General features: G+C 42.0%; 1 protein-coding gene across 13 annotated transcripts in view; it reads right to left on the minus strand.

Annotated features, from left to right (window-relative positions):
• esrrga (estrogen-related receptor gamma a) overlaps positions 1-21297 on the minus strand; it is a 137473-nt gene that overhangs the window by 25013 nt on the left and 91163 nt on the right. For 7 of the 13 annotated variants that reach the window (XR_015034569.1, XM_085764112.1, XM_085764111.1 and 4 more), the window contains 3 exons: positions 17044-17172; positions 7213-7323; positions 4336-4518 (listed from right to left, as the gene is read on the minus strand). Coding sequence is in view for 12 of the 13 variants with exons in the window: in XM_085764112.1 (XP_085620238.1) it covers positions 4336-4518; positions 7213-7323; positions 17044-17172 (423 nt within the window). In the remaining variant the exon portion in view is untranslated. The remainder of the gene's footprint in view (positions 1-4335; positions 4519-7212; positions 7324-17043; positions 17173-21297) is intronic. The other 6 variants (XM_085764113.1, XM_085764114.1, XM_085764104.1 and 3 more) reach the window with 3 other exon arrangements.

Consider the following 21297-nt stretch of genomic DNA (forward strand, 5'->3'; position numbering starts at 1 on the left):
GAAGACTAACCACCGCTAAAGGCCACTTGACTGAATATTATATTACATTAGAAAACAGGAAATATGCTGTTCACCAGAGACGGAGTCAACAATCACCATCACTGACATTAGACAATCATCAAGACCCCCATGCCAATCCCCAAATCCAGACAAAGATTAAGAGGAAGAAGGAGAGGCGGGAATGATAAAGGGACAGGCTAATAACTGAGTGGATGAGACCAGACAAATGTATGCAAGTAGAACATGAGGCAAGAGGACTTCCCTCTTCACCTATACTATCCCATCACCACCACTAACCAAACCCCTTCTGCCGTATCTCCATAAAGAGCGATTAAATGAATGGTCTGACAGCAGCCCCCTTTCCACCTCCCTTCCCCATTTTTACAGCTCAATCATACCACGTTACTGCCGACACATAGACCGCTTATCCTGAGTGTCAAAATTGAAAGGGGAGCGAAAGAAAGGGAGGGAGAAAGAGTGTTAGAAAAGAAAGACCAAGTAAGAAGAGATAGGGAAGCAAGAGAATAGTAGAGGGGAGGTGGGGGGTGGTGGCCTGAGAGCAATTTCTCTCTTGAATAAAGAAAGAATAGGGGGTGGGGGTTGTAAAAAAGCACTAATGGCAAGGCCCCTGGTTCTGGTAAAATAGACTGTGTTATAGGTTCTGGCTCTCATTCGTTGATTCATTCATTTGTTCGTTCATTCTGCTCTTTCGTCAAGTCAAGTGCTCGCCTGTCTGTCTTTCCCTTTGTGTCTGCGAGTCTAGATAAGAGCTGCTAGCATGAGTGCCCGGTAGTCATTTAGTTATTATGGAGAGAGAGAGAGAGAGAGAGAGAGAGAGAGAGGGAGAGAGAGAGAGGGAGGGAGAAAGAGACTAATTCTACAGACAGATAAATGGCTCATTTTGAATGGCCTTTCTTTCAATTCACTCTCTCATTCGCTCCTGTTTAAATATTTGCTGTTCTTCTCCTCCTCCTCCTCTCACCTGACTGCTCCTTGTTCCTCCTTCAAACACACACACACACACACTTATGACATGCAGTGTAATATGCAACTAGAGTTGTCTCTTTGAGAGCTATTAAAATAATCCATAATATTACACGGTCAGGCCTCCCATAACCTTTGTATGACAACTCCTATGACATTTCCACACACCAAGAGTTTTCTGAGTGAACACTAACTGCTCACATATTGTATCTGCAGGTAAACAGGTGTGTATGTATGGAACCACTTGACAATGTGCTGGCCACAGTTTGAGTCAGCAAAATGCCTCTTATTCTTGTCTAGATTTCTGTGTATTGTTGATATTTGCATGAGCTTCATCTCTTTCAAACACATGTGTGCATGTGTGAGGTGAATGAGTGTGTTTGTGTTCCATTCCTTGTGGAGACACACACTTTGTCTGAAACCTCATTTTCCCCTCCTAATGACATATCAAATGTTTGCATATAGGCCATATCAGTATGGAAATGAGCGTGCACACACACACACACACACACACACACACACACACACACACACACACACACACACACACACACACACACACACACACACACACACACGCAAACACACATGGCTTTAGAATAAAAGAACCAATCAAAGAGATTTCTGTGTATATGTGTGTATGTCTCTGTGTGTGTGTGTGTGTGTTGTCACAAGTCTCTAAGGTTGGGCGACTCTGTGTGGCAAACATGACTAGCAACACACACACACACAGACACGCACACACACGTACCCTAGCCTTGTTATCCGGGGGCCTGTCTTGCAGGCAGCCTCTCTAACGCTGAGTGATGTTTAAATTAGTTTACAATTTAGCCTCCTCGCTATCCGCAGACGGCTCTTAACTCAGTGTGTGTATGTGATGTGTTTTTGTGTGTGTGTTTGTGCGTGTGTGAGCGTAACAAATTGTTGCCAGTACGGCAGACATCTAATGACTTCAAATTAGCTGCCTGGCGCTCGCCTTGACACGTTGTTACCACTGTTAGCAGCCTGTGTGTGTGCGTATGCGCTGTGTGTGTCTGTGTGTGTGTGTGTACGCGGTGCTGCGGAGCCATATCATGAAGCATAAATTGGCTTCACCTCTCCTCTCTTTGCCTCTTTTTTCTTTTTGTCTCTCTGTCTCTCTCCATCAATTTGATTAAAAAAATTACTGTACCATAGCGAGCAAAGACGCGTGTGTGTTTGCATGTACTCCGTGCACATAGTCATCTCACACACACGTGCGCGCCAACACACACACACACAAGATGTGAAACAGGACGGCTGCAAAAAGGTTAACAGGTCTATTCTGTTTTGTTTTATTCAAGACTTAAGTCATTGTGGACTGTTTTCTGTTTGCCTTTTGTGTGTGTGAGCTTGTGTGTGTATGTGTGTGTGCGCGTGTGTGTGTAAGAGGCTGATAAAGAATGTTTAGGAGTCGTATTTCTTTCTGACAATCCTTTCCACCCTGAGTGAACAGTAGATCACTTGTGTGTGTACATTGTATGTGTGTCTGTGTGTGTTTGTGTGTGGGTATTAGATCAGTGTTCACTGTTGTAAACAGTGAGGATTTCATAAGGTGTTCACATCTCTCTCTCTCTCTCTCTCTCACACACACACACACACACACACACGCACACACAGTCACACAGTCACACAGTCACACCGAAGATGAAGAGTTCTATCTTTCTCTGTGAGCAGTGGATTGCCTTTCTCGTTCATCTAATCACGCCATCTTCTCTCCTCCGCCGAGCAATCGTTGCGCTTCGCTCCCTCCACACAGAGAGCTGCACATACATACGCTCACACACAAAACATGCGCACACTCGGCTCAACACATAACCTGGCTAACTCAGTCCACTCACCGGTAAAAAAGTCGTGAGTAAGAGAAAATGTGAACCCAATGCAAAACAATAGATTCAATCTACATCGTGTGAATGTTGGTGTGTATGTTTAGGTGTGTGTCTGGATGTGTGTTATATACAGTACAGTACAGTACAGTAGGTATGTCCAAGAGGTGGGGGGTGGAGGTAAATGGATTAAAAGAGAAAGGAAAAAAAGGAGAAAAGGGGTCACAGAGAGATTAGAGGAAAGGAGATAGTATTGCAATGAGGTTATATGTTGTTTTGAAAGAGAAAAATAAATATTCAAAGAGCTATACTTGGTGTGTGGATCAATATATATGTCTGCTTACTGTCCATAGCAGCACATAAATCAATACACTAACAAGAAGCTATGTATATTCCCATCTCTCTTTCTGTCTCTCTTCCTCTCTTTCTTTCTCTTTCTCTTCTTTTATTTTCACATTTATTGATATGAGATAATACATATAATCTGAGACCCTCCTATCCAACTTCATTGACTTTATTGTTATAGATTTATGCAGCGTGAGTTAGTGGTATTTATGTCTCTCATCTGGTATCTCCCCCCATACTCTCACTGCCCCCTGTGCTGTTTGAGCAGTGACAACAGGAGCTAAATCCAGTCTGCAAAAACACCAACCTTTGTGCTAATCTCAGTTAATCTGAGACACTGTTCTTCCCTTCTCAGCAAGATCTCTCACTAAAACCAAACCCAGAATAAAGTTTTCATCGCTTCGTCTCATCTTTTCCCCTGCCACCGTCGCTGTTTTGCCTTCTACAGGTGCATTTGTCATTTTTCATTGTCATATTTTCTTGGCCAGTATTTAAATTGTCTGATCTTAAAATCCAGGTCTAATTTTAAATAGATTAAGAGAGAAAAGGGGGTTATCTTTAAAAAGATTAAATTAGATTTGATTAGATTAGATTCTTCTGTTGTAGTGATGATCACCCTGTTGTGACTGTGACTTTTAGTATCAGCACATATAGTATTTCACCAGTAGGGTAAAATATGTGGTTTCAAAGGGTTGTGTGAGATCTAGGGTAAGGTGACCACAACTAAAGACACACCCACAAAAACACACACCAACACATCAGAGGGAAAGGGATTGGACCGCTTGGATTACAACGCCACCATTTCTGTGTGTGTGTGTGTGTGTGTGTGTGTGTGTGTGTGTGTGTGTAGTATGTAGCAGAGAAGGTTGTGAGGTTAGTCTGTTGAAGGAGTCAATAGTTCAAAGTGTCTGAGTGCAAGGATTAGGGTGAAAGGTCACGCCTCAACACCCGGTGTATTTGTGTGTACATTATATAAGTGTGCCTGAACTGCATCTGGAGTTGCTGATTCTGACCTCTTAGCTCTCTGCAAATTCACACAGCAGGCGTTTGTGTGTCCATACTGTCCACACTGTACCGTATGTCTGCGTGTGATATGGTCTCAACATGGAGTAAGGTCAGGTTCAGTGTGAAAGTCAGGGTTCAGCAATTTTTTTCTCCCTACCTGGGATATGTTTGGCCCAGCCGATGTTGACCACCAGCTCTCTGTCCGCCAGGTCACAAAGCGTAGTCAGGGCCTTGATGTCGCTGTCTGGTACTGTTGGGTCAGGCATGGCGTAAATCTTCTCTGGCTCGGCCACCAGCAGGTGAGAGACGATTTTATTATCTGCAAGGCAGCCAAAGGCAACTGACATGACCACCAGACAAGGAGAAAGACACAGAGACAGAGAGATGGTGAATTTTTGTCGTATTAGGCTACAAGCTGTTCCACACCAATCTGGTGCAAAAATGTGAACGGTAATGTCATAAGCCTGACAACATGGCCTGCAAGGTAACACAGATGTCTAGAGGTATTTCCTCATGTAGCAAAAAAGCAGCTGACACTGGGCATAAAAGAAATAAAAAATCATATAGTGCATGAACTGAACACGCAATACATTTCAGTATACTGCCTATTATACAGTGTGTACAGATTTCATTTATATACAAACACAGTTACAAGAACCAGCTGAAAGGACTGTTTTCTAGGATCTCTGAAAATGTAATGTTCATATACACCCAAACAGTTAAATAATGACATACAGTGAACTTTAAACATATCATAATGGAGGTTGTGGATTGCTCCGTCAGTTTTATAGAAAAAAGAAATCATAAAAATATGCAGTGGCAACAAAATCTGATGAGAAGATGCTTGGTTATAATGTCTTGTGGAATCTTCAACAATCCAGCATGAGATAATTGGATAATTTGATTCTTGTAATTTGGCAGGACTAAACATGAAAATGCACTTGACAAAAGATCAAAAAATGATTGAAACGGTTCCAGATTAGGAGAAGCTCCAAGGTGTGATTAAAGGCGATTACTGCTGGTAATTCAGGTTTCCCAAAGTGTTGTATTTTGTATCACAGCCTTAAGAAGCTTCGCGGATACACACAGAAGGAAAAGATAATACTGAAAGCCAAACAGCTCAGCTGGTAATAGTGACATGTGGTGATGAGATCTCTATGGCCCATTAGTAACAGACTGATACCCTGCTTCCAAATTAATCCACTGACTAATCAAGCATGGGAATAATAACAGAGGATAGAGAAGCAAGAGAGGACTGAGGGATAGAGGAGAAGAAAAAGAGAGGGATAAGCAATGACAGTACAGGAGGAGACAGACAGGTAGAAATAGAGCCATGGACAGATAGTAAGAGACAGACAAGAAGAGTCGGGAGAGCGACAGCTAGATAGGGATAAACAGTGAGAGGGAGTGAAACACAGTTTGGGGGGGGGTTAGTTATTTATTGATCTATCACTCCCCACCCCCATACACACACACTTATATATATATATATAAATTCTTTCCATCCTTCTTCGTCTCGCTTGGGCCCAACCAATCCCAGTCACACTGCAGTATCTGTGGGTAAATCTTATTTAATGTTTCCCTAATTAGAATCAATGGAAGCCCATTTCCAAACCCTGGGCTATTGTTCTGTTCTCACACAATCAATGGGGACGCTGAGGCTAGGGATTGGGCTACAGATAGATAGGCTGTGTGCGTGTATCTGAGAGGGAGAGACAGAGGGACAGAAAGATTTTCTGTGTGTATTGACTGCATGGGAGAGAGAAAGAAAAAGAGAGATGCAGGAAGTCAAATCTATATATTTTTCAAGTGTAGTTTGCTTTTATGAAAGAGGGAGAGTCAGATTTAATGTGGTTAAGTATTTGCATGTGTATGCAGTGGTCACTCATGTTCAGACTCTCCTCTCAAATGTGACTAATGCTTAATAAAGGTAATGATAGGCCTAAAGATTTAAATATTGCTACACACATAGTGTACACACGCTCACATTATCCCATCATTTCATTGATTAGTAGTGCAAAAGTCCCAGTAAGCTGTTGTGCAGCCATTCAGCATATTGGCCTAAAGCAGAATATGCTCCAGCTTTAAGCAAAATGGGCTTTGGGGACCAAGCTGCTAAACACTGCTCAATCTGCACTGTGTGTGTGTGTGTGAGAGAGCAGACGGTTAGCTAGAGAGCTAACTCTAGTTTGATGTGCTTGCCAGATTGGATTTAATCCGGATTAGGTTTCTGGCTGGTCCCCCTCCCTCCCTTCCTCTCTCTCTCTCTCTCTCTCTCTCTCTCTCTCTCTCTCTCTCTCTCTCTCTCTCTCTCTCTCTCTCTCTCTCTCTCTCTCTCTCTCTCTCTCTCTGTGTCTCTGAGAAACCGTCTCATTTAAGTTCAGTTCAGTCATTCCCTCTCTCTCTGTCCCTCTCTCTCTGTTTCTCTCTCTCTCGCTGCTTGCTGTCTCTCGGTCACTCTCACTCACTCCCCCGCTTGTTAATTTTTCAATCATCAGTCTTTGGCGATGGTTTTATTCTTTAAAAAAACGCAGCCAATCCAGCCGGAGCTAAATGAGTACCTTTATGGTGAAATATTACACATATAAAATGTTATGACCCCAAACTGGTAGCAGTAGAGACGGAGAGATAAACGTGGTCCCAAACAGATGGGCTTCTCACTACCTTGTGTCTATTTATGTGTGTGTGTTTGTGTGCCAGTGTGTGTGTTTCAACATTTTTATTGTCCAACTGTCTCCATTAGGATAGTAACTAATGGAAAGGTATACCTTTACACTTGTGGTTTCAAAACAACAACTTTAGCCTTAATACATGAACACAGCAAGTACACATCCTAGAATATGCTCGAACTGGAATATTGTCTGTTGTTCTTTATTGTTTGGTCAACACATAATGTCAGATCTTGTTGTCACATATCTAGTAGAGTTACAGTGTCCTGAGGACGATATGCAAAGTCCTGCCTTAGACTTCAAACAGAAAAGGGTTATTACACACAAACTTGTTACGTTAGTGTTTATCTGTGTGTGTTTCTTACATGGCTTCTTGGGGGGTAGAGCCAGTTGTGGGTTCAGGTACGGGCTGTTGTCCGCATCTATCCGACGTTTATACTTCTGTCTCCCACCACGAACCCTGTCCAGACGAACCCCTGCAAAAAAATGACGTAGAGAAGAAGAATGTGTCACACTTTGTTTGACTATTTAACAACAAGAGATAAAAAAAACAAATCTGTTGGTATACAAGAACTTTAGAAAGAGAGTACAGGGATGAAGAGAAAGAGCGTGGCATGGAGGAAGGTTACTGACATATGAGTGTGAAGTGGTATTAATGTGCTGTTTCAGCAGTGCATGCATGTGTGTGCTGTATGTGTGCATCTGTTATGCATGCAGGCACTTTTTATGTTACTGTCAAGCTTGCTAAATTCACTTTTACTCTACAACAAGACAAATTTATAGGGACACCATCTGAGTAAAAGGCCTCTCTCTCTCTCTCTCTCTCTCTCTAGGTTTCTCTGGGACACTCTTTTCCTGTCTCTTGCCCAATCTCTGTCTCTCTCTGTCTCGTTAATTAATTGACACAAAGGACTCCTAATTTAATTAGGCCTATCTCTTAGGGGATTGGATGTTACCGTGGTTACCACTTAAAGATGGATAAGGAAGACAGAGGTGTCATGTACCCTGGAGGAGGAGAGGAAAGGAGGAATGTAAGAGGGCTGTCAAATGTTTCAAAATGAACCTGAGCTATTATGTTGTACATAATGTTCACAAATTAAATAAATAATTTGTCAGAGGTATGCAAAATGGCTGTAGAGAGCTTCTCTATTGCTTCAACTTATTTCCAGATGTTAATCTTAGGTTTAATAAAATAAATTAAATCACATTTCAGACTATTTTGTTTTTATGCTTTCTGTTATTGAAGATTTAGCTATTGTAACTGCAGCTGATAATTTGAGGTCAAATCAAAAACAGTACTATTAACTTAACTCAAGCAGCTCCACTTTTTCAGGATTTGATTTGAATGTATAAACAGAGAGAAAAAGAGAGAGGGTGGGCGGGGAGGAGTGAGCAAGCAAGAGTGAGACCTGCTCACACACAGAGACTTAAATCCTCTCAAAAATGTGCTGACCGTGTTCAGGACAACACACCTAAGAGATTTTACAGAGATTACACAAAGAAGAAAAAAAACATGTGAGGAGTTCTGACATCAGGAAGCATTAAAGTGGTTTTTAACACTGTGTTTTATAGACATGTACATATTAGCGCTGCTTTTATTCAAAGCATCATCATTTTTGGAAAATCTATTTTCATTTATAAACCTCAAACTAATGCAGGAAGCATGCTACTCAGTGAACTGAACATGACACGCAGCTGTGTGTGCATGTGTGTGTGTGTGTTTGTGTGATTGAGATGGATATACAGTAGGTAGACAGAAGGGCTGACAGTCCAGGTACAGTGGGGGGGCCAGTGTCAGCAAACGGTCAAGAAACTCTTAACATCAGGGGGTACAAACCCACTCACACACACACACACAAACCCATCCCCTGCTTTATTCTTCACACACACACACACACACACACACACACACACACACACACACACACACACACACACACACACACACACACACACACACACACACACACACACACACACACACACACACACGCAGACTGTCTCTGCAACCCACACACTCATGTTGTGTTTGGGTAAGCCCTGACAAGCAGCTTGCTCAGTCACTACCTGGGTCAGTGGCAGGTCAGAAGAGGAGACGAGACAGAGAGAAAGCAGAATAAGAGAAGGTAGACGACCATGGAGGCAGAGGTATTAAGAAAAAGTTAAAAAAAAAAGGTATTTAGATCGATGACAGAATGAAAGATGGATGAAGGATGTGGGTGGATGGATGTAATAACCACAAAATCAGCTGAGTAGGAGAGATACATGAATCTTTTGTAAATTATAGCTACTACTGTCAAATTACATGTGAATGCACCATTTTGCTATAAAATAAACCTGTAGACAATTTATAGCCATTTTCCTGATACAAGTGGCTCAGATAATGTATCAGCATTTGTAAATTCTTCACTGTTGAATGTTTAAGAGCAGGCCCCTCCCTTATCTGTGCATTTTGACTTTGTGTAATAAAATAATTAACTTGAACACTGAGTTTAGAACAGGTTGACATAATCTGTTTAGTGTTGTTTACATGAACATGATAAAGACTAGTGGATGTTAAAATATCTTAACTTTACTTTAAAGAAGCAAAACAAACGTACACACTCTTCTCTACCACACACAAACTCTCATGTGCCGACTCGCAATTTTTCTATTTCACTTTTCCTTGTGACTAAAAGAGCCAGAGCTGTGCTGAGCTCACTTCATAAAGAGCCCGCTCTAACTACCTCATCTATTTTCCACCAAATTAACTCTCTCCCAGCGCTGATTAATGATCAAATCTAAATGAATCAAATTAAAAATTGAAAATTATATTTCCAAAGCCCACAAAAAAGAGACAGGAAGAGGCTAGGGAGAGAGTGAGGGTGCTCTACACCTTTTAACAAATGAGCCTTCAAATCATAAAGAATGGGTAAGAGAGGAGAGGAGGGAAAAATGAGGAGAGGAGAGGGAAAAGGGTCCGGGGAGAGAAAATGTAAGGATCAGAAAAAAAATGTAAAGAAGAAAAAATAGGCAAAGGAAGAAGAGAATAATTGGACAGGGAATGGGTAGGGGATGGAATAAAAAGATGAGAGAAAAGAAATAAAATTTAGATAGAAATGATAAAAAAACATTAATGGAAGATTATGGTAAAGGGAAGAGAAGAAAAAAGAGAACAGAGGAGAAAAAAGTGGAGCATATAGGTTGTGAAAGAAGAGGAGAAGGGGTTTAAGTAATGGATGGGCTGGTAAACAAAAGACGAAAGGACGATGAGAAAAAAAATGAAATGAGAAAGAAAAGGAGGGATGGAGTTAGGCATAATAAAAAGAAATTAGAGAGGAACAGAATGATGAGGGGAAAAAAAGAAAGATCCACGAGAGAAAAGAAGAAGAAATCCACAGAGGTTAAACACCTTAATTATACTTTAATTATTATGTCAACCAACAGGCCACTAGTTCACCACTGCTCAGTCTCATGCTTCTACTCCTGCACACTCACGCAGATATCAAACATCTATGTGTTACTTAGACCACAGTGTGTGTAAATTATATTAGATAACATATTGTTAATATGTATTCTACCTGGGAAACTGATTGAGTACCTGTTTTCATTCACACTTGTATAAATATTGCACCACTTTGATCACACACTAGATTCACGGCCCAGTGCATGCACAGGTGAACACACACGGTGACAGTGATGAAGGTGAATCATTCCTATGGTGGTAATATTGCTGCCTGTCAATAGCACGATTTGCACTGATCACATCAGCATAGATTTTACACTGCAGTGGCGTCACACTGTGTTAGAGTGTGTGTGTGTGTATGTGTATGCGTATGTGTGTGTGTTCTTGAAGAGTTGAAGGATTGCGAGTGAAATGCCTTTGACACCTAAGTGGTTTTGAAGAGAGAACCTGCAAGCGTGGAAAGAGAGAGGAAAAGAAGGATGGATAGATTTCAGATGGTCAATGATATGATAAGAGAATGAGTGAAGGAAAGAAGGCAAGAAGTGTAGAGGGAGAGAGAGAGATAGAGGGAGCAGGAAGACAAATACAATTTGATCAGAGCAAAGAGAAATAGGGATGACAAAAAGCACAAGAGAGAGAAAGCATTTAAAGAGGCACAGGCGAGGGTATGGTGAGAGGGCGAGGAGGTGAGAGAGAGGAAGAGTTTTATGGTAATTGAAGTTGTAACAGGGTTGAAGTCTTGCTTCCACCTTAAACCAGGTTTTCACCTTATGTTTCCCTGTGTGTGTATTTTGTGTGTGCTCTACCAACGTGCTGATGTAATAACATAAAGGGTCCTATGTGGGTTTAAGAAACGATGTGCCAGTACATTGCTTGAGACAACAGGCCCCATTTAAAACTAATGTGCATGTGTGTGTGTGTGTGTGTGTGTGTGTGTGTGTGTGTGTGTGTCTCTATGTAAGAAAGTGGTTGTGGTTGGTTCACAGTGTGATGAAATGAAAAGCAAAATAAAACAAAACTACTTAAAGAAATAAGGAGAGCATGTTTGAGTGGAAGAGAAGTGTGTGTCGTGTCATGCAGTGACCAGAACAGATCAGAACAGCACTGCCCGAGGCAGCAGGCAGGTGGCTGTCACTGGTGTGTGAATGTGTGTGTGTGTGTTAAGACTATGCGTGAATCTTACAAAAGTGTTGCTTTTTCCAAACAAACATCTGTTTTTCCTTCAAGTGAAAACAACAGCAACACTTCATGAATTAAAAACTTCAGTTAAATAAACAGCTACCCAGAGACAGGTTCCCTAAACCACTTGGATACTAAAACACACAACAACAATCCATCTCATTCCCTCGTCTGAATGTGTGTGTGTGGATGTGGTTTCTTAATGCCACATCCTCTCCTCTCCTCTCCTCTCCTCTCCTCTCCTCTCCTCTCCTCTCCTCTCCAGACAATCAGACAAACAGAAAGAGAGCGGACCACTTAGGCAGATCTCTCGTCACAGTTTTTTTCCATTATTGCTCCTTTCTAGCTGGGATGCAACCAGATGCCACTCACACACAAATGCTCACACACACTCACTCAGGACAGACGCTACAGGGCCAGATTTAGCTACAAGTTTCCCATGGGGGAACACCAGACGCCACCAGTTGTCTGGCGCTCCCCTCCTCTGTTTCCCCGACCTCTCTTCTTGTCCCTACCCCTCTCCCTGTCACTTGCTCTCTCCTCTCTCCTCCTCTAGTCATCCTCTACTTTTATTCTTCCCTCTTTCCCTCTTCTGTCGTTTTACCCAGACCCCCTGCTCCATGTCATTTCATAGCGACGTGTCCTTTATGGCAGACATATCGACTTTGCATATTGTAAGTAAACATGTGTTTCCATTTGTTTTGATTGTGGTGTGTGTGACTGCACATGTGTGGATCAATGAGATAGGATACCAGCAGTCAGGATCGTTGAGCTATAAGGAGAGTTGTGACGCACACCACCAGCTGTGTATACACACTTACACACACACACACACACATACACACACACACAAAACACACACTCACACAGACTGGGGCCTTCCACCCGATCTCACTCATTAGGTCTTAGAGGCCATGGGGAGCACGGCCAAAGTTGGCATGAGCTGTTGGTGTTTCTCTGTGTGTGTGTGTGCATGTAGGGCAATGTGCCAAGGTTTATATTTGCAGTCCATGGACTTTTCTCTCTAGTAGTCTACCATCTGAATCCAGCTGGCCGTTTATGGCATTACAGAGATGGAGGCTTTGGTTTTGGATGCGACACATTCTGTCTGTTTAACCACGATTCATCAGACGTGCCATCATCAAAGCTGCTCTGCTGTAAGGGAGCAAATCTGTCAATATGACCATATGTAGAGTAAACATGCATATTGAATATTGCTGGCTCCTGGATTGTGTGCCTCTGCCAAAGCCTTTCATGTTCAAATGTCTGATCTGTGCTTTGTATTCTGTACATGACATTTCCACGAATTAGTACTGATGTTGAATATATTACGTATGCCCTGCCCTGCCATTTGTGTAGAAATTGAAACAACAGTGACAGTTATAGAGTAATTACTTTCGCTTGCTTGTGTTTTGTTTAACTTGTCAGATAAATAAATGTATTTTCTGACGTTAGCACTGGTTAAAATTTGCTTTCATCTGTCTAGTTTTCATTAAATCTTTTACCTGCAATCATATACTGCTGCTCCTCCCTACCCCCCTTCTTCCTGGGCAGATTTAAGCCCCGCCCCTGTGACCTTTCGGTCTTCAGCTGACGCATCATTATGACCTCATTAAAAATGGACAGACAGCCATTGCCAGAGGGGAAGTTCTCATAATATAGTCAGGCCTTTTAATTGCCTTGCTCCAGAAATTAGCAGGCACATATTGGTGGGTGGGTGCCCCACGTTGGTTTCTTCCTTCAGTTTACCCCCCTGCTCGTTTACTCCTCTCCTCTCCTCTCCTCTCCTCTCCTCTCCTCTCCTCTCCTGTCCTCTCCTGTCCTCTCCTCTCCTCTCCTCTCCTCTCCTCTCCTCTCCTCTCCTCTCCTCTCCTCTCCTCTCCTCACAGCAGAGGGTGAGAAAATCTAATATCACACACACACAAAGCTAAGCGTGTGTGCGTATTCACACGATCAGGTGTGTGTTTAAGAAAACGTGTAAAGAAACGGCTCCACTCTGAGTTGGTTTACTGACCCTCTGGCCTCTTGTTCTCCCCTCTCTCTCTGTCAAACACACACACACACACAAACACACACACATACACACACACACACACACACTCCTTGCTGCCTCACTTGCTCTTCATCTCACCCTTTCTGTCTCCCAGGGCGACAAAGCTAATTTGAGGCAGATCTTGCCCTAAGGGGTAAACTACAGCATGCACACACACACACGCAATCCACAACACTTCCTCTCCACCCTTCCTACTTTATCTTCACCTTTCTCCCGTGAGCTAGCCCCTGACAACCACAGTTAGTTCTGATGCTAACTGATCTGGCCACTTACCATTATCATCTATTCAGTTCTGCTGCAACAATGCTTGAACGCAGACGGTCGGCAAACGCGAAAAGCAATGGTCTTAAATGTTGTGTGTGCAAAATCCTGTTAGTTCAGAATGTTACAAATGAGCATTAGACATTGCTCTTCAATAAGATGTTCCTTATAATTAGTCCACTGCAGACTGTTGGTCGACATAATGAACCAGCCTAATGAATTTGGTTTTTGTAAAGAATTTCTGATCTTCTTTCCCAACATCACAAAATGTCTTTATTTGTGGAATAAATGATTACTTTCTGACTCGATCTTTTATATTTTATCAGTGTGAACTATTTGTCTGGATGGTTCAAGCTGATTTGCATTTTCTCATTTGGTGGAAATTTTTATCCACTTTGACTTCAAGCACAACATCAGTAGGCCTTTGATCATATAGCATTATGTATACTATTTTTTTCTTTTTTAAATGACAAGAAATGTATACATATATGGCCTACATTTATAAACCTCCATCAGAATAAAGCAAAGGTGAAGAACTATGTTTAGCTCTTTTATATAGCTGTTGATCTATTTCAAATTTCCCATGGGTTCAAAACAAGTGAAAATGAAAAAAAATATAAGAAAATGGATGTATCAATTTTCAAATGACCCTTATTCATATGTAGAGCGGGACCCCCTGAATTAAATTCACACCCAGCACAACAAATGGGGTGGCTGTGGTCTGTCACGTTGATGTATAGATATGTAGGCCTTGGTGTATGTGTGTCTGTGCATGTGTGTGTGTGTAAATGATATATGTATGTGAAGCAGGGAAGCAGTGGCAACAAAAGGCAGCTATTTGTTTGTCGGCTCTGGACAGAAACACACAAACACATTTCCCTCAGCTACACGGTTGGCCACACACACACACACACACACACACACATACAGACTTCTGTTTTCTGTGTCTTTTGAAATGTCTTCATCAATGAGAGCTAAACAAAATCTACGTAAAAATGTGTTTAAAAATTGTTGCAGTAAAAGAAAATGATCAGGAAAACATAGTCCCTATGAACTCCGGTTTTATTTAATCGACCAGTGCGATGTGGCTTCTCTGTCAGGTAGGAAGTTGCACTCTAAGCTGTGTGAACTGTGAGACTGTCAGAGATGCCAATAGTACACGCACTTACACGTGTGTATGTGTGTGTTTGTGGCCACACACTTACACACGAGACAAAACAGGAGATGAGACACAGGTTCTGCCTATGTCAGATCAACCGGGAGCACAAGTGCTACAGCAGCAGCTTGTTGGGAATGTGTGTATACCTGTGTGTGTGTGGGTGTGTGTGTGTGTGTGTGTGTGTGTGTGTGTGTGTGAAAACAGAGAGAGAGAAAAACAGAGGCGAGAGAGATGAGCATGCTTTTTCAGTGAAGTGAAATCTGGACTGTTGGAGGTAGTGGTGCCCCAGGATATAGATATAGATACAGTATACACATGAATTTTGTGTTAGTGTATGATTGTGTGTGTTTAAAGCTGTACGGCTCATAGTGGAAAGTTTTCTGCGCATCACTTTCCCTTTTACAGCAATTTATTGCAAAATTTTGAAGATACCGACAAGCTCCAGCCAAGTGAAAAAGTTTGATCTTATTTCATATTAGTCTCTTTTACAACAACAAATATTCGTTTTAGTTTGAATTTCAGTCTGAAGATTTTTGGAAATGTTTGTGTAGTTTAAGTTGATGTAAAATAAAGACAATGTTTTATATGTAAGTGCCACTGTTTTGCCATCTAATGTTTGGGTCTTATGGGCCGGTGTCATGTTGCTGACAGGACACAGAGGACAGTGACTTGAAGAGAAGAATGGATAGATGAAGGCATAAGAGAAGCGACACAATACAATGCATTTAATACAATACAATAATATTGAGTGGGAGAATTGGAGGGAGCGATGAAGACAGGAATGGATGGAGGGAGGGCTGGCAGGCGTCGGCAGAGGCACGCTCCCTGACCACTGTAAGGAAGGGGGCGTAGGCCAGGTCTCCCATCAATTACAACCTTGACCCTCCTCTCTTCTCCTTTCTCTCTCTCACACACTTTCTGCTTCATTCAACCATCCTCCCCCTGCCTCTCATCCTCCCCTGGTCCCTCTCCTTGGCTCCTATAAATCAATCTCTTCTCCCTCCCCTCTTCCCTCCCTCATGCTTTCCCCCACCTTCCCCCACCCGACTATGCCTCAGCCCATGCTTTTCGTCCCTCGCCACTCCTCTCCCTCCTTTCATCGTTGGGAGTGCAGTGGGAGTAGAAAGGTCAGAGGTGGGCAGACAAGAGGGAGAGAAAGAGGCAGAGGCAACCAGGGAGTGCAAAAATGAGAGAGTGAGTGTATTTAATCAAAGTGGTGTGGGGGGAAGATAATATCGCTTGTTTTTTTTTTGTTTTTTTTAACTTCAACCACTAAACAACTGCTGAGGGTGAGTGTCTCAGTTATCATGTAATTTCTATCTTTACCTAATTTAGGTGAAGAAAACCAACAACCTGTCAGGAGGTGGATCTTTGAATAGGCTATGTGGCCTCAGAGACTGTTATATGTAACTTGTGTATGTAGAGGTGGAAAGTGAACATGGGACACAGGGAAAGAAGAGAAGGATGTAAATCAATGTTAAGCAATGATGAGATAAGAAGACTGACAAGGAAGTCAGATAAAAGAGAGAAACACTTAGTCTGAGGATGAGCAAGACTGAAAGTGGTGAGATAGACACAGAAGTGAGACGGCAACAAAAAGCACCTGATGCAGACACAAATAGATTTCACTGTGTAAAAGCAAGCATTAACAGTTTCTTTGAAGTGCTATATGTAGCATTATTCAACATTAATAAATCACTGTCATATATGGTATGAAATCTTGGTTAAATTCATGTAACATTAAATTAACGTTTGACTAGATGGCTGGTGTCTATCTATGATTACTTTGTTCTTGTGTTTCTCAAATTTAAATGGAGAATTAGTTTTGACTTTGACTTTCATTGCTCTCTCATCTACTTCGCCATGTGTCATGAAGAGAAACTGCAGCCATCCTCTAGAACGATGTATCTGAGCATCAGAAATCAATGTAGCAGATCACTTGCAAATCTAACACAATGGTAGATGATGCAAAATGCTGCACTGAGGCTGGAAGAAGTTGCTAATTTCATCAGCACCTGTCTTGATTAACTTAACAATTACAGCGTAGCTTTCGAAATGCTACATGTAGCACAGTTAACGGAGAAAGATAAGTAAGAGACCTTTTCCCTTACCCTCCCTCAGCATGCCCACAGTCAGACACTTCATGAAGCGGCAGGCCTGGCACGACTTGCGTCTCCTCTTGGTGATCTCACATTCGTTGGTGGCTGGACAGCTGTACTCAATGTTGCCTGTGGCAAGACATGTTGGAGGAAGACAGACAGATAGAGAGGTTTCATTTCACACAGATACATCAACAGACACATGAGCAGCCTGGTATACTGTAGGCTACTCTGCAAACCCTGCTACAGACAGACAAAAATATACAGTTTGAGTATCAAATGGACTAAAAGAAAAATGATAGCTGCATAAAGATGTGGGCACACATAAATTATAAAATATTCCGTTATGAATATTGAATTAACTACCTTAATCTATGTGTTACAAAGATGCCGTGCATACAGTATGTCAGGGCTACAGCGAGGTGAGGTTGCGTGACTGGCTACAGTTTGCTCGCGAGAGGACTCGAGTGCAGAGCTGAGGCTAAGATTATTAGCTGATGTAAGTCCATTAACTTCGCAACCCTGGCCAACAAAGACACCTTAAGTGTGTTACAGGCTAATACCACTTTTACCCTTAATTGTAAGCTGCTTCACCATTTCCTTTTCTTTTTTCTGTGTTGCGCTTAACTTACTTCGTATTTAGCATAAAAAAGTTTTAATTTAACCACTCTTTGACTACACTTCCAAATCTTTCCATACATCTTGTTTCCCTCTTGTTTAGTTTTCTCATTTTCATTTGGACTCTCCCCCAGCTCTGCTCATCTATCCTGCACTAACAGTATTAATTTGCTTCCACCCAGGTCAAAGCAAAGCACTGTTATGGATTTGTTAGGAACTGTTTAAATGGTTGCAGATTTACTCCAACGTGTTTCTTTGTTCTGGAAGGTTTATTTATCTTGTCTGAACTGTGTTGCGATGTGAACCATAAAACCTGTATTTCTCATCCCCTCTGTGCCCAGCTGACAACTACAGTACCCCAGAAAGCCAATGCATCTCCCACTGAAACAGAGTAAACAGTGATCACTATTGACTGCTGCTGTGAAGAGGATGCTTCTCATTACTGGGCTGATTAAGGGGGCTAGTTAGCTTGGGAAAAGGCTAAATGCCCAAACACTTCTTAATGAGTAACAAGACGCTCATTAATCGAACTTATTAGTTAAAGTAAAGGCTAAACATGCTAAATGCTGGGGGGACCCATACAGTCTAATGAATTCTACTAATGGGACTAGTTAGCTTACACATAAGCTCTATATGTGGATGATAGAGGAGGAGTAAATGAATTCAGCAATTAAGAGGGACACTTACCTAACACTAAGGCTAAATGTGCTAATGCCAGGATAGAATCTGTGTCTGTTAATGGGTAGTCAGTCAAAGGCCTTATTAGTCTAAGGCTAAACAGGCAACCGCTGCAAAATGGATAACTGCTGTAAAAAGCCATTTACAGGCCTGGTAGCACTGAGGCTAAATGTGTTAAACCTTCAGCGCAGGAAAAAAAAAAGTTAATAGCTACAAATGCTTAGTGTTGCTGGAGGTGGACATCAATAAACAATATAAATGCATAATATGTGTTGATTAAACTGACCTCCTGACCATGACAACAACATTTCTGAAACATAAATTTAATAACACGCCTATTCAACAGTAATTACTAATTACAGTAATTAATAAAACATATTTGTACAAAAGGTATTATATATCATAGATTGTAGACTTATGTTACAATATAAAGGTGTGACATAGGAATAGATAACCTTGTGTCATCTGGCTCTTTGTATGCTTGGACATAAACATCCTACTTTAAAGTCAGGGTATAGGGTAGGAATTAGTAAAAAAGGGTTTATATCAGAATGTCATGGCTTTCTCTGTGTGTCTTTATTTCCGCCTTTATGTGTCTTATTGTGCAGTGGAGTGGGCTTAGAGTGGAGGGGTCCTCCTATGTATAATGTGTGGGATTGTATGTGTGTGTTGGTGTGAGCAGGGGGATATATGGGACTCAAATCCCTTCAATCTCCTTTGAGATGTGTGGGTATGTCCACCTGCTGCATGACAATTGGCCACCATTGTACAGACTGTGTAATATGATTGTTTATGTGTGTGTGTGTTTTGGCTGCGGTTCTCACTCTGTATATTTCTTTTTACCTCTCCTGAAGTTACAACACTAACTTTATCTATAAACTCCTACTCATTACTTCCTTGCTACCTTGGCTTCTCTCTTAATACAGTTACAGAGCAATTCCTTATCACAAAGTAATAAGGTATAACCTAATATTAAACCCCCTTTACCATTTTATATGAACACATACAAACATACAAATGTGTATTTGTTCATTTAATATTGCTTAACATCTTGATTATTCTTAGGCAGTGTAGACCAAACTCTGCACCTTTCAGTTGTTCCTTTGCTCTACACCACGACCATCCATCCCATCACCCTCTTTACTGCTCTCTCCCACTTTTCTCTTTCGCACTTGCTGCCTCTCTCTTCCCATTTCATCGCCCTATCCCTCCCTATCCCACACTCTGCCCTCCTCCTCACTCCCCTTTATCCCTCTCTCTCAATAAGGGAGTGATAGATGCAGGTTGTCAGGTGTCGCTGGACTGACGCCACAAAAACAGCAGCTGCCAGAGCCACTTCCTCCATGCTGCGACACACACACACACACACACACACGCACGCACACACACACCAACACACACATTCCACTAATTCCTTCCTACATCCATGTGCCCAATTCCTCCCTCCCCCACCTTCTCCTTTCTTTCTGTCATTCTGTGTCTCAAGTTATTGTTTATCCTAACTCTCCTCTCCTCTCCTCTCCTCTCCTCTCCTCTCCTCTCCTCTCCTCTCCTCTCCTCTCCTCTCCTCTCCTCTCCTCTCCTCTCCTCTCCTCTCCTCTCCTCTCCTCTCCTCTCCTCTCCTCTCCTCTCCTCTCCCACCCCATGCTCTCCTCCCTGTCCAGCTGGAGGTGTTTTTTTGGTGATTACCTGCGGTTTTATTGGCTAATGGGTTGAAACATACCAATATGTCTGCTGCTGCCCATCTGAGGCTGGCCTTGCTTTCCAGCCAAGATACACACACTAACTCACAACCGCACATAAACACAAGCGTATGTGCAGAGACATACACATAACCTGCACTCATTTACATTTGGATGAGCACAAGCCCACACACAGACACATAGGCTAACACATATCCACACTGTCCATGGATGAGTTTGGCTGGTGTGGCAGCCAAAGATAATGTCATGACCCATTTGTTCCAAGACTGTTCAGTCTGCTTCCAAACAGTGGTACTGTAGCCACAAACATTGATTAAAAAAAGCACTGAGATTTGGTCCTATAACAACACTTTGTGGCGATAGATTTTCTCAGTAAATAAGGGTTAGTGTCTACTGAAGTTTGGGAAATTGCTGATGGAAATGTATAACCCATTGACTATTGGTAACTATTTAACAAACATTTAGTAACCTTGAATTTCTAAACATTGATTTTGATCAAGAGTTATGAAAGGTAATGGTGGAAAACCTCTCAAATTGGTTTGTATTCATATTTTTGATTTTCCTTTATATTGCATTGAGTCATACACTCGCTATGCTTCATTGCTGCTGCTGCTGCTGCTGCTGCTGCTGCTGCATTTATCACAGCCTTTCGTGACAACTGTCCTGCGATTTGCTTTGCCAAACTCCTGACCCATAACCTCTAACTCTGGCCTTCCTGATCTGCAACATGTCCACTACAGGAGACCGGCAGATTACATATTCAGACACTGATGCATTGCTTTTAATCTATTCAAGGTCAAACTCCAAAGAGGCATCATATCTATATGTTTGCTGGGCTATTGTATTTAATTTGTAACTGTGTCTTGACCCATTTCACCTTTAACAAGGCCTCTAAATGAAATGAGACATCTGGAATTGGTCAACTATTAGGCTGTGCAGAGATGACACACTAGGGGCTAAACCTATACAAAGAGTGACTACAAGGTCATGTGTGCGGTGGTCTTTTCAAATGCGCAGGTGTCTATGTGTGAATGTACTTATGTGAGTTTGTGTTTGTGCGTTTGAGCGTGTCTCCGCCTTTATCTCTATGTGTGTGCTCCAATCTCTTTGTCAGGATTTCGCCGTGCTCTGATCTCATCCCATAATAAACACATACAGGTCATCTCTAGGTAGTGGTGACCATCTCGTGGATGTAAGACTTCCACCCCCTGCACATCGCCCTGTCTCTCTCTCGCTCTCTAGGGCTTTACTTGGA

Source organism: Trachurus japonicus, chromosome 3, assembly GCF_045865225.1.
Source record: "Trachurus japonicus isolate A0001 chromosome 3, Traja_1.0".
Classification (NCBI taxonomy): domain Eukaryota; kingdom Metazoa; phylum Chordata; class Actinopteri; order Carangiformes; family Carangidae; genus Trachurus; species Trachurus japonicus.